At 42.7% G+C, this 14,252-nt stretch overlaps 1 protein-coding gene across 3 annotated transcripts in view; it reads right to left on the bottom strand.

Annotated features, from left to right (window-relative positions):
• BOD1L1 (biorientation of chromosomes in cell division 1 like 1) overlaps nucleotides 1–12,703 on the bottom strand; it is a 54,046-nt gene extending 41,343 nt beyond the window's left edge. For all 3 annotated transcript variants that reach the window (XR_011502352.1, XM_070506219.1, XM_014851825.3), the window contains exons 1-4: nucleotides 12,330–12,703; nucleotides 5,513–5,637; nucleotides 1,333–1,523; nucleotides 212–826 (exon numbers count right to left, since the gene is read on the bottom strand). Coding sequence is in view for 2 of the 3 variants with exons in the window: in XM_070506219.1 (XP_070362320.1) it covers nucleotides 212–826; nucleotides 1,333–1,523; nucleotides 5,513–5,637; nucleotides 12,330–12,566 (1,168 nt within the window). In the remaining variant the exon portion in view is untranslated. The remainder of the gene's footprint in view (nucleotides 1–211; nucleotides 827–1,332; nucleotides 1,524–5,512; nucleotides 5,638–12,329) is intronic.
• Between the last annotated feature and the right edge of the window lie 1,549 nt (nucleotides 12,704–14,252).

The following is a 14,252-nucleotide window of genomic DNA, read 5'->3' as shown; positions in this document are numbered from 1 at the left end:
TCCTTTTTGTGAATTGGTATATTAACATAGAAAACAAACATACAAATGTTTATTCCTCATTTTTCAGCCAAGGGCAAATGAGGTTTCAGGCTTTTGAAACACAGGTATCAAATTTACTAAAATTTGAAGGAAAATTTGATACCCTTCTCCCCTGCCAATAGATACTTTTTGTTCTTTAAATTGTTGGAGATTTTTGCAAGTTTTTACATACCTTCTTTAGTCCCTTCAATGGTTTTAGCTTTATTGCTGTTCTTTTCTGAAGGGAGTTTTGAACACTCTACTTCTTTATCCTTTGGTTGTTTTTCATCTTTTACTTTTTGTGTATCTTCACTCCTTTTTGAGTGATCAAATTTCTTTTCAGTCTTTTCCTTCTTTTCTTTCTTTCTTTCTCCTTTTTCATTGCTGTCTGGTTTCTTCTCACCTTTGTCAGTTGATTTATTTTTTTGGTCACCACTTTCCTGTTGAATATCCTTATTTAGTAGAATTGAACTATTACTCTCTTTTGTGTGATTTTTAATTTCTTCAACTGGACAAGGGAGATCATTAAATTCTTCAGATTTAGGGGATATTTCCATTCCTTCCCCTGCAGAATCAGGTGTAGATTTTTCTTTATCAATCATGTCCTCTGAAGCTCTCTCTTTCTCAGTACTAGTGTCAGTGCTTGGCTGAGATGGGAGTTTTTTGGATACTCTCTCACTGGCCTTGGCATTGGACACTTCTGTCGAAGCCCTGGCAGCACTAGCTTCTTGGTTAAGAGAAGTTATGGTTTCTAAGATTGACATAGCATCATTGGCTACATTAGCACTGGGCCCAGGAGCAGGGACACCTTCAAGGGAAAGACAGATTTTAGAAGAAATTCATGCAGAAGGTAAACCCCTCAGATGAATCAATGTTACATGCCACTGCCATCTTTATATGACACATATGCTGTGCAGACCATTTATACGCCTTCAGACTTTCAGGTACCAGTGCTCGTACCTAGCAAATTCTAAATTCTCTACCTCTCTAACATAGTATCTTAGGAAGGGCACCATACAAACATGAGAATACTCTAGTTCCCAGGAAAAGAAAATATTCTCTAATTATTTTAATTGTTTCCTCTCTTAACACACAGCCACAAACCTAAAACATTACTAAAATGTCTATTATTTTGCATTATTGTAAAAAAAGAGGAATGTTATGCCAGGTGAGGAATTAGGTGATATTTAAAATAAATATAATTTCAGCAGAGTAGCCAAATAGAGAAATATTTTAAAGAATCAAATACCCCTAACTTGGTACTCAGTTCAAGAAGAAAAGCAATGGAACTGACCAAGAGTAAAAGCAAAGCACCTTGTGTAATGATGGAAGAATCTGGTTTCTCATCATCAGGAGCTGTGCTGCCACTTGCTTCCTCTTTGTGATTTAGTGTGGCCAAAAACTCATGCACAGCTTTCTCCACCTGAGGTCTGAATGTGTGGTTGATCTTAGGATCCACAACCTGAGAAATAATTCGGTCAATACCAGACTCCAACATTCCTGACCTGAAACACAGGATAATTTACAGAAAGGTAAAAAAACAATTTCACATTATTTGCATTAATTACTTTTAAGTACAACTGTATCTGTTACATATCTGTTCAACCTTAAATTGCCCAATCCATTCATCTGGATATATAGAAAGAATAGGTAATGGAAAATAAGTTTCACACTATTGTGGCTTTTAGATACACCGCACTGTAAAAAAGTTTATAAGCTTCCCCCCACTGTGCCCCTACTGGAAATACTAAAGCAGGAAAACCAAAACCAAAATGAAACACCCTCAGAACTAGACAGAGTCCATTAGCTAGAGCCCAGGATTATAGGAGAAATTTATCTTAGCCCACGCTTGCTCATGGCTGAGAGGAATAAGTGATCACTAGAGCTGAGTTCTGGGTATCAAATAAATCTAAGGACTCTGCAAGTTTTTTTTTTAACAGAAAAATGTAAGCCTTTTATAAGTATTTGAGTCTCCAGCAAAACTGAAGAACATACACAAAGTGTAATTTCATCAAACTTACACACAAAAAGAAAGAAAGAAAGAAAACTTTAGGAAAATAAAAATAAAACAAGACTTCTGGTTTTCTTTTTATTATCTTCCTGCTATAAAAAGTAGATAATTTATTCATTCAACAATTACATTACGAGTGTCTTCTACATAACGGGCACCATGCTGGCCACTGGGCAGCTACAATCAGACCTGGTCCCGGTGTGGGGAGACAGACACAAACAATAGAAACACAGATGACGGGCACCAGTACACACTGGATACTGTAGGAAGAGTAGCATAGGAATTATTAGACGTGTCCAAGGTAACCTGGAAATGCTTCACAAAGAAGACACTTGAGCTAAGTCTTGACTTCCATAGAAGAGAAGGGGAAGAAAGAGAGCTTACAGAAATATACGTGAGACAGAGAAGCAAAGAGGGCAGTAAAGTCAGAAATGTGCAGAAAATCACAAAAGTGTCTGAGAAAAACAAGAGGATGTGCATTTATTTTAAGAAATGCACTTAAACCTTGTTTCTTCCTAAGAATGAACTTGAGGGCTTAAAGTTCCCTAAACAGTGTTGGAAGAGCAGGTGCTGGTCCTTTCCAGCTTCTAGCTTCAGGATCTTTCTGCAGAATGGGAGAAGGGTTTCTCCTTACACTTGGCAAGGCTATTTTTGAGTGAAGCTCTGCCCGGAGTGGAGGACAAACTCAATTTTCATTTCCTGAGGCACCTTGCAGCCTTGTGATACTACAACTCTACTTATGTGGGCCATACAGAAAAATGAGTCAACAGTGCATAAAGTAGGTAACCTGCTTTTAAAAGTTCTAAGATAAAAAAAAAATACAAATTCTGAAAACATTGTTACATCTTAGAGGTGTCTTTAAAATATAGCAGGTGGAAAAGAAACAAGGACAAACAAACTGAAAATGTTTTGATTTAAAGCACAAGCACAAAGGCATAAAATAAAAAATAAAGGCCATCTACCCCAAATTATGGCTTCAGTCTCTCTCTGTTTGCCTATATTCTGGCCCCTTGTCTATTTCAGTCCACTTTCACACAGAGGTCAGCTGTGATCTTAAATAAAAATGGAGGCCAGTGCTAATGACCACACTGTCCTCAGAGGGTGCAATCTAGGGAGGTACGGTCACAGGTCCCTCACCAGAGAGAGAAGCCATTGCTCTAGGTTGAAGGGCAAAGCCAAAATGCCAGCAGCTGGCACTGTCCTGGTTAAAGCTACTTCCTTGTCTTCTTTTTAAATCCTGTTCAGTTAAGATCATTATTTCTGAGCTATCTAGCATTTTTAAATTCTGTTGTACAAATGAGCATAAATAGAACAAGACTTTTTCCCCCTATTGAGATGGCAAATTAGCTATTAAGTTGAACCATCCAAAACTGCTGACAAGACTGTTTTTGTACTACAAAAATGGCAATTATAGGTGGTTCAACCTAACAGAGTCAGTTCAGTATTTCTCAAAGTATATGTATGAAAAACTTTGCAATTCCATTTATAAAGGCTAGTCCATCCCTGTACCATCAGACATAACTAAATAGTGTCTTTCTTTAAGGAAGCTTTAAAATGTTATCAGTAACATATAACTTTACTAATGGACTTTAAGTAAGAAAATAGTTTACTTCAAAATAAATAACAGAACTAGAAGAAAATTTACAAATGTCCCAGGAAGAGCAACGACTAAATTATCCACGAGACAGCTGTTTCCCCTGTTCTACGTCGTCTCCAGAGAGTCCTCATCACCCCCAGACAGACTGCTCCGGCATTAATCGCCGACAGTCACAAGAACCCCTCACTGATGTGTACAGCAACCCCTCACCAAACACGATTCTGTGAAAACAATGCCTTATGTAGGTACAACAAGAATTTGAAGTACCTGATTTAACATGCGCAAGATTGAGTTTAGCTCCTTTCAAAGAACAGAATAAGTGACTGCTTCTTTACTTTGTACATTTTATATATTAAGGAATACATGCAATTCCAGGAAATATGCCTTCCATTTTTTCTCTCAATATAATGAAGAAAAAGAATGCAAGACCACCCTCCCATACATGCTTTTAAAGCACTGTAATCATTTGTGAAAAGGGAAGCAGCTATGCAAATTGTTGAATGAAACGCACTCTTTAAGGAGCAGAGCTCTGTGTAAGTGTGCTGGGAGGCCCACTCGGTGATCCTGTCAGTAAGCTTGCCTCCCACACCCCATCCCCTCAACCCCCTACTATTTTGCTTATTGTTCTCCGGAAGGCCTGGAAATGAGAAAACGTCCAGGCCTGTCACCCAACAGACCTCTTCAGTCTCTTCTTCAGGAAAGGCTTTGACTTTCTCCTACAGGTATTATTATGCAGTCCATTAACGGCATCTTTTGATCTCACCTGGACTCTTTACAAGTTCCTCAAACATCCTTTAAAATGTAGACAACAAAGCTATTGTTAAATTTCCCTCTTCTTATTCACAAGGAGACACAGCCTGACCCCCAGGCTCCTGGTTTCCACTATTACCCGTGGTTGAATGGGTCTTTGAGTCAGGGAGTGAAGTTTTATTTGTGGGGCTTCCTGTGGGTCAGACTATCAATGGAGTAGCACACTAAGAAGGCTAGCTCAAGGTTCCCATGAGACAAGAGGGAACTCAGAGGGAGCAGGTATAAAATAGATCTGTTTAACTGTTTAAAAGCCACATTTCATTCTAATAGATGTGCTTGAATGTAAACATTTGTCAAGGCAGGAAGACTAAGCGCTCTTTAAATAACTTAGTCACTTTTTTGGGGGGGTAACCAGGGAGAGAAAGTCTGAGTCTTCTTGTCTTGGCAAATATTTATGTTCAGGAACAAGATAATATTGTAAATCTCCTTTTCTTGCAATAAATATGATTTTTTTAGGTCCCTCTAAACGTTCTAGCTCTTCTGATTCTCTTTATTTTATGTTCACCCAAAAATGGCTCTGACAGGTCCAAACAGACTTCTTTTCTTCTTCTTTTTGGCTATATCATCACTGAAGCAGAGTTCAAATCACAGTGAAATGCAAAAAAAAAAAAAAGACAAGGGCGGGGGGCTGTATTAGAGGACAGAAGACAAACTCAAATCAGGGTAAAATATTTTAATTTCAGTAATCTTTAATGTCTTTATTTGTAAAATAGGAATAATAAAGCCTTCTTTTTTAGGGCTAAGAAAACAGTTACGAATGTAACTGTATGGGTTATTCTGGTATTTACCATCTATTAATATTTTATCTAGGGTTTTCTTTTTAAAGTCACATTGTCATTTCCTTCCTTCAATATTTCCAAAAGTCTACAGGAGAAATCAAATTGATAAAATTTACGAGGGAAATGTGACGTGATTAGAAGCTACTCTAAAATTACACTGCATCCTAACGTGAAGTAGCCATACCAAACTTGACAAAATTATCACCAGGTGAATGAATGTCTGCATAACATCTCTGCTTTCAGGAAAAGCTGTGACATCTTCAAGCCCACCTCGGAACCCTGTAACCTGAGACTTACTTGAGCACTTGCTGTCTAATGTTGTTTCTCAGCTGGTTCTTATTGAGGTGCGGACTCCATGTATGGGTTGCTAAGTGGTTTGCAACAAAGTTGTCAACACGTTGTCTCAAATTCTGATAGGCAGGCTAGAAAGAAAAAGAAAGATATAAATGCGAAAAATCTTCAATGTTACACAGTATCGATATTGATAGTCTCTGGAATTTGAGTATTTTTAATAGTGTTAATACTTCTTACATTACAGTATCAATGTGGCAACAATGTTTCACAGTTTATGACAATCCTGCTTCTCAATAATTTAGAGTCATTCAAACACTGCTTATTTTGTCTAAGACAGCATGTTTGGAGAATATGAGGAATACAAAGAGGAGAGATACACCTCTCCTTTGTAGACAAGTGACTAAAACAGTAAGACACCAATAAATGTTAGTATTAGATGATTTGGAGCAAGGAGAGGGAAAGGAGCAGAGGAAGTAACCATCACTGAGGATGTGGCATTTGAGTTGGACCTTCAAGATTTCATAATGCAGCTGGGAATCGGAAAGGCAGGCCTTGAAGGTATAGCCAACAATATAAGCAAAGAGCAAGTGGATGAGAAAACGTGGGGTCAGGAGTATTTTGGAGGCCCCAAATTGTTAAGTTCAATTTGGTTGGAGAAGAGAATACAAAAAAGCAGAGAAATGAGGTTAGAGATACAGCTTGGAGCCAGGGTCTGGAAAGATCTGGGTACCTGTATAAGAAGTCTGGAATTATGGGGTAGAGAATGGGAACCCACCACACATATGAGCAGAGTGATATGTGATAGCTGAGCTTTCTGATGACTAATCTTCCTATAGTGAAAAAGTAAAGAGACACAAAACATATTTAGGAAAGTATGCAGAAACTAGCGTGATGAAGCTCTGTCTCGGGTGGCAGAAATGGGCTGAAAGGCATGGATTTAAGAGAAATTATGAAGGGACAACCACTGGAATACAGCATTAAGTTTGATGTAAGGCAGTGGTTCTCAACTGGGAACGTTTTGCCCAACCCAGGGGACATTTGGCACAGTTGGAGACATTTTGGGTTGTCACAACTGAAAGGAGTTGCTACTGGCATCTAGTGGGTGGAGGGCAGGGATGCTGCTGAAAATCCTACAATGCACAGGGCAGCCCCCAACAACAAAGAACTATCCAACCCAAAATGTCAACTGTGCTAAAGTTGAGAACCCCTGAGGTAAGGGAAGAGCAGAGACGACACGTACGTTCATCTCTACTTAAAAGGACACCGCCTAGAAGGAATGTTTGACCACTCAATCAGGACTGCACACTCCTTTCCTAGAGGTTTCCCCCAACCATTCACGTTCTTTGTATCTTTCTTTTACGTGGCTTTTAACATAGATGAGTTGAGTGTCCCTGGATGACTTTAAGCAAAACTGTACAGCTCATCTTCTGCCATTTGCTCCCTTTACCCTTCAAAGTTTATACTCCAGCGATAAGTTCTCATGCCTTCATCTTCTGCGCCTACCATTCCCTCTACTTGTCCATTTGGCAAACTTCTCATTTCAGAGCTCATTCTCATCTGTGACGTCATCCTGACACCACAGGTAGGTTTATGTGGCCCTTCTCACACGTGCCTCCCATCTTCTACACATACTATCATTCGAGCAATTCTTAGATTGTCTTGCATTTTGGGGAGGAAGGAATATTTATCTTCCCACTGAAGCGTAAACCTGCTCCTCTCACTCCCTTAATCTTTCTTTTCACAAAGCTTATCACACTGCTTGGCATATAAGCAATTAAAAAGCAGTTGTTAGACGAGATGACTGGATAATTATCTTCAGCACAGCCTCTTCATCTCTTCTAATGTCCAGCCTTTGCTGATTCCTATTTTCTACTCTGTAAGAACCAGTCTCATGATTTCTCATGTTCCTCTCCATTTATCCAAAATCAATGTGAACAAAAACTAAGTCTTTCTCCCCAAAGATTCTAAAACATAATCCTTCTTTCCAGTATTCCCAAATCTCAGAAACATTAGGCTCCAACATTACAATGCATTTATCACTCTAGTCTCCCCATAACAAACTCCAATTTGAACCACAACACGTGATTTTCCTTGTTTCCAAGTTCTCCTTTCAGTAAAAAACCTAAAGACTAGAGAAATATTTTGGATTCCATTATTCTTCTGGGAATAGCTATCTATATATCTCTTTTTCCTTTTCCAGTGATCTGGTCAAAAACCTTGGACTCATCCTTGACTCTCCCTTTCTCTTCCACCCCATACCCAAACCATTAGCAAATTCTGTCAGCACTAGCATCAAAATACATGCAGAATCCGACCACCTCCCAGCACCTTTACTGCTACTGCTCAGGTCCAAGGCATTCTCCTCTCTCGTTTAGATTCAGTAAAGGATCTCCATGCTCCTACCCTTGCCCACTTGAAGTCTACTTTCCATAGAACAGCTAGTGTAACTCTTTTAAAATTAGGGTAATCATATAATTTTATTGTCTATATCAGATCATGACTAACTATGAAGGGGACACTATTAATAATTACACATGGTCAACCCATCTAACATGGAAGCCAGATCATGTCCTTCTTATGCTCAACACCTGCCAATGGCTTCTCAGCTCAAGTATAAGACAAACTCTTACAATGGTTTCCAAAGCCTGCAAGATTTGTGAAGGTAGAGAGGGAGGGGCACTCCTACCTCAGCGTCTATCACCTTCTCCCTTAGCTGGCTCTGCCTTAGGCCTTCTGCACTTGCTGTAGTCTCTACTTGGAATGCTCAGCCCCAGAGAGCTGCCCGGCTCCTGCAGTTCCTTCAGTGATGGCTCAAATATCACCTTATAGAAATCTTTCTTGAACAACTTACTCAAAACAAGTCAGCAATCCTTTCCACCCTCATCCTGCTTTATTTCTTCCATAGGTTGTAGCACACATGATTTATTGTCTCTTTTTCTCTGCTGGGATGGAAGCTCCATAACAGCAGGGACTTTCTGCTCACTGCTGTATCCCTGGCACCTAAAACAGTGCCTGGTACATAATATATTATTTGTTGGGTGAATACATTTATATACTTCTGTCTTTGATAGTTCTTTCGAATCTAAAATGAAAAAAAAGGGACAATAATCACAGTGACCAGGAGCCATTTTTAACTGAGAAAGTATTCAAAAGTTGGCCTTTATTACCTGGGGAGAGAGGTGCCATATTTACTTGGAAGGTGAGTTCCCTGCCTGGGACAGAATGGTGGGCCTCTCTTGATCTTCTCTCCTCACACTCTCCAGTTGCTAATCATTGGAAGGGGTCAGAATGGCTTTGTAACCTCTTGGTTTGCTCCAGGAATCTGGGAACTGGTAGCGTATATTAGAGGAGCCTCGGCATTAGGGGGATCTTGGGGTTGCCCAAGGTTCCAACTCTCTGGGTAGGAAGGCTGATTTGGTCTGCTATCATCTGATCTCTCTTGGTTGGTTAAGGACCATCAATGACCCCAGAACAGTTTGGGGGGGTTCTACGCTCTTCTGGAATGGCAGCAGACTTTGGTGCTTCTCATCTTGCTTTAAACACATTAGGGTGGATGACAGTTTTGTTCTTGGAAACCACCTGATAGGTATTAAATGTCTTTTTTTTTCTGAAGACAAGCCCTGAGCTAACATTCGGGCCCATCTTCCTCTATTTTATGTTGGACACCTACCACAGCATGGCTTGATAAGCGGTGCATAGGTCTGCACCCAGGATCCAAACTGGCGAACCCCGGGCTGCTGAAATGGAATGTGTGAACTTAACTACCATGCCACCAGGCCGACCCCAAAATGTCTTGATTCTTAAATATGCACGTGACTGACATACAACCGTGTATACTACATCCTACAGGTCAGAGTTTGATATAAAGGAGGTCAGTCTTCAGGGTTCAATTATCAAAAGCACCATACCACAGAGGTCTAAATTGTAAGGTGTTCTTATGAGTTGAGACCCAAGGATTGCATTAAAGTGACACTCCTTTGCATGAATAAGGAATCTTATTTCTACTCTGGCCCACTCAGTGCATTGATAGGAACGTTAAGCTCACATGAAAGAAAACTTTAGCTTTTGTACGTTTCTTGAGACTCTCAAACTTACTCTTTTTTTAGATAAGAAAAAGCAGTATATAACACTACTCAATAAGAACAAATATTTTAAGTTAAATTAAAATCTACATGGGGCCAGCCCCGTGGCCGAGTGATTAAGTTTGCGCTCCACTTCAGTGGCCCAGGGTTTCACTGGTTCAGATCCTGGGCGTGGACATGGCACTGCTCATCAGGCCATGCTGAGGCGGTGTCCCACGTAGCACAACCAGAAGGACACACAACTGGAATATACAACTATGTGCTGGGGGCTTTGGGGAGAAGAAGGGAAAAGAAGAAGATTGGCAACAGATGTTAGCTCAGGTGACAATCTTTAAAAGAAAAAAAGAAAGCTTTAAAATAAAATAAAATGAAATCTACATAATTGCTAGCTAAAAAGAGGAAGAAAAGCAGAAGGAGAAAGGAGACAGTCATGGGTGAAAGAAGCAATAAAATCAGAAACGACAGGTGCAGAGGTACAAAGACACTCATGTGAGCGTGAGTGAGAGGCGACACTAGTGAGGAAAGCATACCAAGACACGCCCTTCTGCTGGGGTATCCTTTCAGTTCTACTCTTCTCTAGCCTAGACATTAAAACAAGGAACCTTTATTCTGTGGTCCCTAACTCCCAGAAACTATAAGGTTGAGTCACATGAAATTGCCTATAGTTGACCATTTTTTAATTATAAAAACAGCATTTTAATATGTATATGTGCATTTTTTTTGGGAGAAGGTCCCAGCATTCATTAGACTGTCAAAGCCATTGTGGTTCCCTCCTTCCCCACAAGAAAGATTTAAAGGTTCCACTTTGCGAGTATCTGGCAGGGATATTATTGACACAGAGTAACATTTAGTGAGGATGAAGATGAAGAAAAAGTTAAGCCTTTGGGGCTGGCCCCGTGGCCGAGTGGTTAAGTTCACATGCTCCACTGCAGGCGGCCCAATGTTTCGTTGGTTCTAATCCTGGGCGCGGACATGGCACTGCTCATCAAACCACACTGAGGCAGCATCCCACATGCCACAACTAGAAGGACCCACAACGAAGAATATACAACTATGTACTGGGGGGGCTTTGGGGAGAAAAAGGAAAAAAATAAAATCTTTAAAAAAAAAAGTTAAGCCTTAAAAATTGCAGCTCCCCCATCAGTACATGTAAATTTTCAATTTACATATACAGTGATAACACAGATTTGTAGGTTTCTGAGAACAGCAAAGTAAAATCTCTACTTGCTGGATACAAATAACCAGCTTAATTTGAGTAATATTTACCTGGTCATGTCTACTCTAATCTTCTCCCATAAAAAGAAAAGGGGGGGGGGAGAAAGGAGGGAGGGAGAGAATAAGAATTATTTTCCTAAAACAAAGTGAGATGAATTCTCCGTGGTGCAAAAACTCCAATGCTCTGAAAAAACACCTTGTACTTCTGGTCTACATGGTGGGCCAGAGTCCTTAAAAGGGAAGATGTCTCCAGATTGTCAGGAGGGCTTCCCCAGAGGAGACAGCAGAGTTACGTGCAGTTCACTTCAAAGCCTGGTGAACGCTCAGTCACAGAGAAGAATCGTGTATGCTGCAAACACCCCTTTCCCAAAGAATCAAGGCTCCTCGGAACAGCTGAACCTGCTATGAGGAAATCCTCAACCCACCAAAACTCCACCCGATGGATCCAACCAGATCCAAACCAAAAAACCCCCAACTTTCCAATTGTTTCCACCTGAAGCTTCCTGCTTCACTTGCTTCCAGAATTCCAGACCCTACTGGTTTTCCATCCATCTCACTGATTGCTCCCTCCGGATGTCCTCTGCTCATTCTTTGCCAAACCAGCTAAGTTTACTTGTTCCTACTAACACCCCTCTCACTCTGACATTTGTTTCAAAGTCCCTTCCCCTTCCCAGTCCCTAACTCCTACAGGGAACCACTTCACTGACCTTTCCCCACTCTCCCTTAATCTCTCCAACTAATTCTTCTTCCATTTCACTTCCTGTCCTTCTTCCACTTCAATATCTGCTGTCACCTCTCCTCCATCCTTTCCCCCACTGAATGGCTCAGTTCTCTCGACTCCTCACCCCCCGACCCACCTTCCCCTCCCTTCTCCCTTTCAAGGAGTGACTTAGCCTAAATTACCTAAATCAGGCAGTTATTGGTAGAAACAAAAGTCCCAAACTCCCCAACCCACCTTTCCACCGTCCAGCTCTGCCTCCTTACCTTTGCACCCCCCACAATGTCCAGCAATGCACACTGCAAATTCGATTCAATTATCACTTAAAAATTCCTCCAAAGAACAAAGACATGACCCTTACCGCCCAGAAATCTTCAAGAGAGGAGGCAAAAACAACTTGGATACAAAGTAAACCCGGGAAAAAAAATGAATCAGAGATTAAAGCACCGTTAGCGTTACTGTTTCCAAACGAGTCTCCGTGGGAACAACGACTTAGTCTTGCTCACCGGTTTAGCCCCAGCGCCTAGGCAGCGTAGTAGGTGCTCTACACCAGCCGGTTAAACGAACGAGCGTACGGGTGAATGAATGAACGCACCGTGCCGGGCACCGTGCCTGGCACACAGCAGCAGCTCAAGCAGGAAGCGGCTGCACAGAGAACTCGGGGAGAGGCGCGGCCAGGAGGGGCCCCGGCTGGGGAAGTCGAGGCGCGGCCGGCCCACCGACCGACAAGGGAGACTGCCCGAGAAGGCGGCCCTCGGGGTCCTCCCCTGCCCCCGCACACCCGCAGCCCCCGCGCGCCCCGAACCTTGGTGTCCACGTCGGCCAGGCAGTCCCTGCGGAACTGGTCGAAGAGGCCCTGGCTCTTGAGGTGGTTCACGATCATGGCCACGAGCTGCGGGTCCCCGGCGCCGGCCCCCGCGCCGCCTGCCCCGCCCGCGCCGGGACCAGCCCCGGGGCCCGGAGGTGGCGGCGGCGGCTGCGGCTGTGGCGGGGGAGGCGGCGGCGCCGGAGGCGGCGGCTGCGGCTGCGGGTTGGTGGCCATGGCGGCCTGGGCCGGGGAGGGCGCGGGCCCGGGCGGGCGGGCGCTCCCGGGAGGCGGCGGCTGCACAGGTCCCGCCGCCTGAGGGAAGCCAACGGGATGTTGTTACGGAACCAGCGGACCCAGAGCCACCCCGGAAGTGAAAGGGAACCGGGGGAAGGGAGGAAAAGGAGGTGACAATAGCAACGGAGGTCTGGCGACGGGAGCCGCGAGGGGTCATTTCCGGCCGCCGCCGGGCGCGGGCTCCCTCGCGTGGCCAGGCTGCTCGGAAGCGGCGGCGAGCAGGCGGAGCGGGCCGCGGGCACCGGGTTTGGGCCAGGGGCCAGGGTCTGGAGTCCAGGGTGGTTGGGCGTCCGACGAGCGCGACTCCCCTGACCTGAGGGCCGACTGGGTGCCTGGTCGGACCAGGCCCGGGTCGGGGAGCGAGGCGCTGGCCTGGTTCCATCCACGGTGGCATTTAGGCTTGACACTCTCTCCTTTCACGGAGCAGTCGAGATCCCTAGACTGTACAATGCGAACGGTGCGTGGAACTGCTGATTCTAAACTCTCCCAACCCTCTTCGTTCTCAGCCTGCAATCCTGCCCAGATTTCCCCCAAGCCGGTAGCTCCAGGAGTCTCCTGCATCTCTTCTTCCAACCCCATTCTATTTTTCTTTGAGCATTCCTTTTTAGTCTCCGAGCGTGGCTGAGGACTAGAACCCGATCCCTCCAGCACCTTCTTCCTGCCGGTGAAGGCAAACCCACAGGCTTTTAGTTTCAAGTGTTTTTCTGTTTGATAATAACAGTTCACACATTTAGCACACAGTATGTGCCAGGCGTGGCGTTAAGAGCTTTTACATGCATTAACTCATTCAATCTTTGGAACCACACTCCGCTAGGTCCTACTACCATCCGCAATTTGCAAAGCAGGAAACAGACCCAGAGAGATTAAGGAGATTGCTGAAGGTTACATAGCAAATCGCCTGATTCTGGACTGTTATCTTTAAAATATTATTAGTGCACTGTCAAAGCAAAATAAATAATTACAAATTTTCATAATTATTCAACAGAATGTAAAACATTGGAAAAACGCATCTTTCGGTGAAATGGATATTATTGCTTTTTAAAATTAATATGTCTGTGGATGAATATGTCTTATTACTAGAAGAAGAAGGGTTAAGCATCAATTCTATTCCTATTTCTAGTTTTTGCAACTGTATGCCCTGAGAAACCATGTTCATATGAAGTGCTGTACTTGGGAACAGAGTTTTATTGTAGCAATGTCCCTGAATTTTTGATCTCAAAAAATTAGATTTGATGATCTCTAAGCTGACTATTCAATTAAGCCCTCCTCCAGTTTCGTGGAAAGCAAAGAATTGAAAACCACCTGACTTGTCAAAGGGTTTGTCTACCTGGTTCTTATATTTTCATTTTCTGGGAAATATACCAAACAGGCATTATGGAGACATCAAGTGACTATGAATAAAACCTGTTTTTTTTTAAATGAGATCTATCTTGTTTAACCTGTCATACTCAAATTTGGTAAAAATCTAAACATTGTTCATTTTGATAAATGGTTGGATAAAATGCATTTTTGTTGTTAGTAGGTAGTTCAGTTTTGTTTTTGTCAAAACTTTGCAGCTAATGGTACAGCTCATTCAGGTTAAAATTGTTTGTCAAGTATGGAAAATGTTTGTCATATAACCTAATT

Source organism: Equus asinus, chromosome 3, assembly GCF_041296235.1.
Source record: "Equus asinus isolate D_3611 breed Donkey chromosome 3, EquAss-T2T_v2, whole genome shotgun sequence".
Taxonomy (NCBI): domain Eukaryota; kingdom Metazoa; phylum Chordata; class Mammalia; order Perissodactyla; family Equidae; genus Equus; species Equus asinus.
This window is presented reverse-complemented; position numbering and strand designations above follow the sequence as displayed.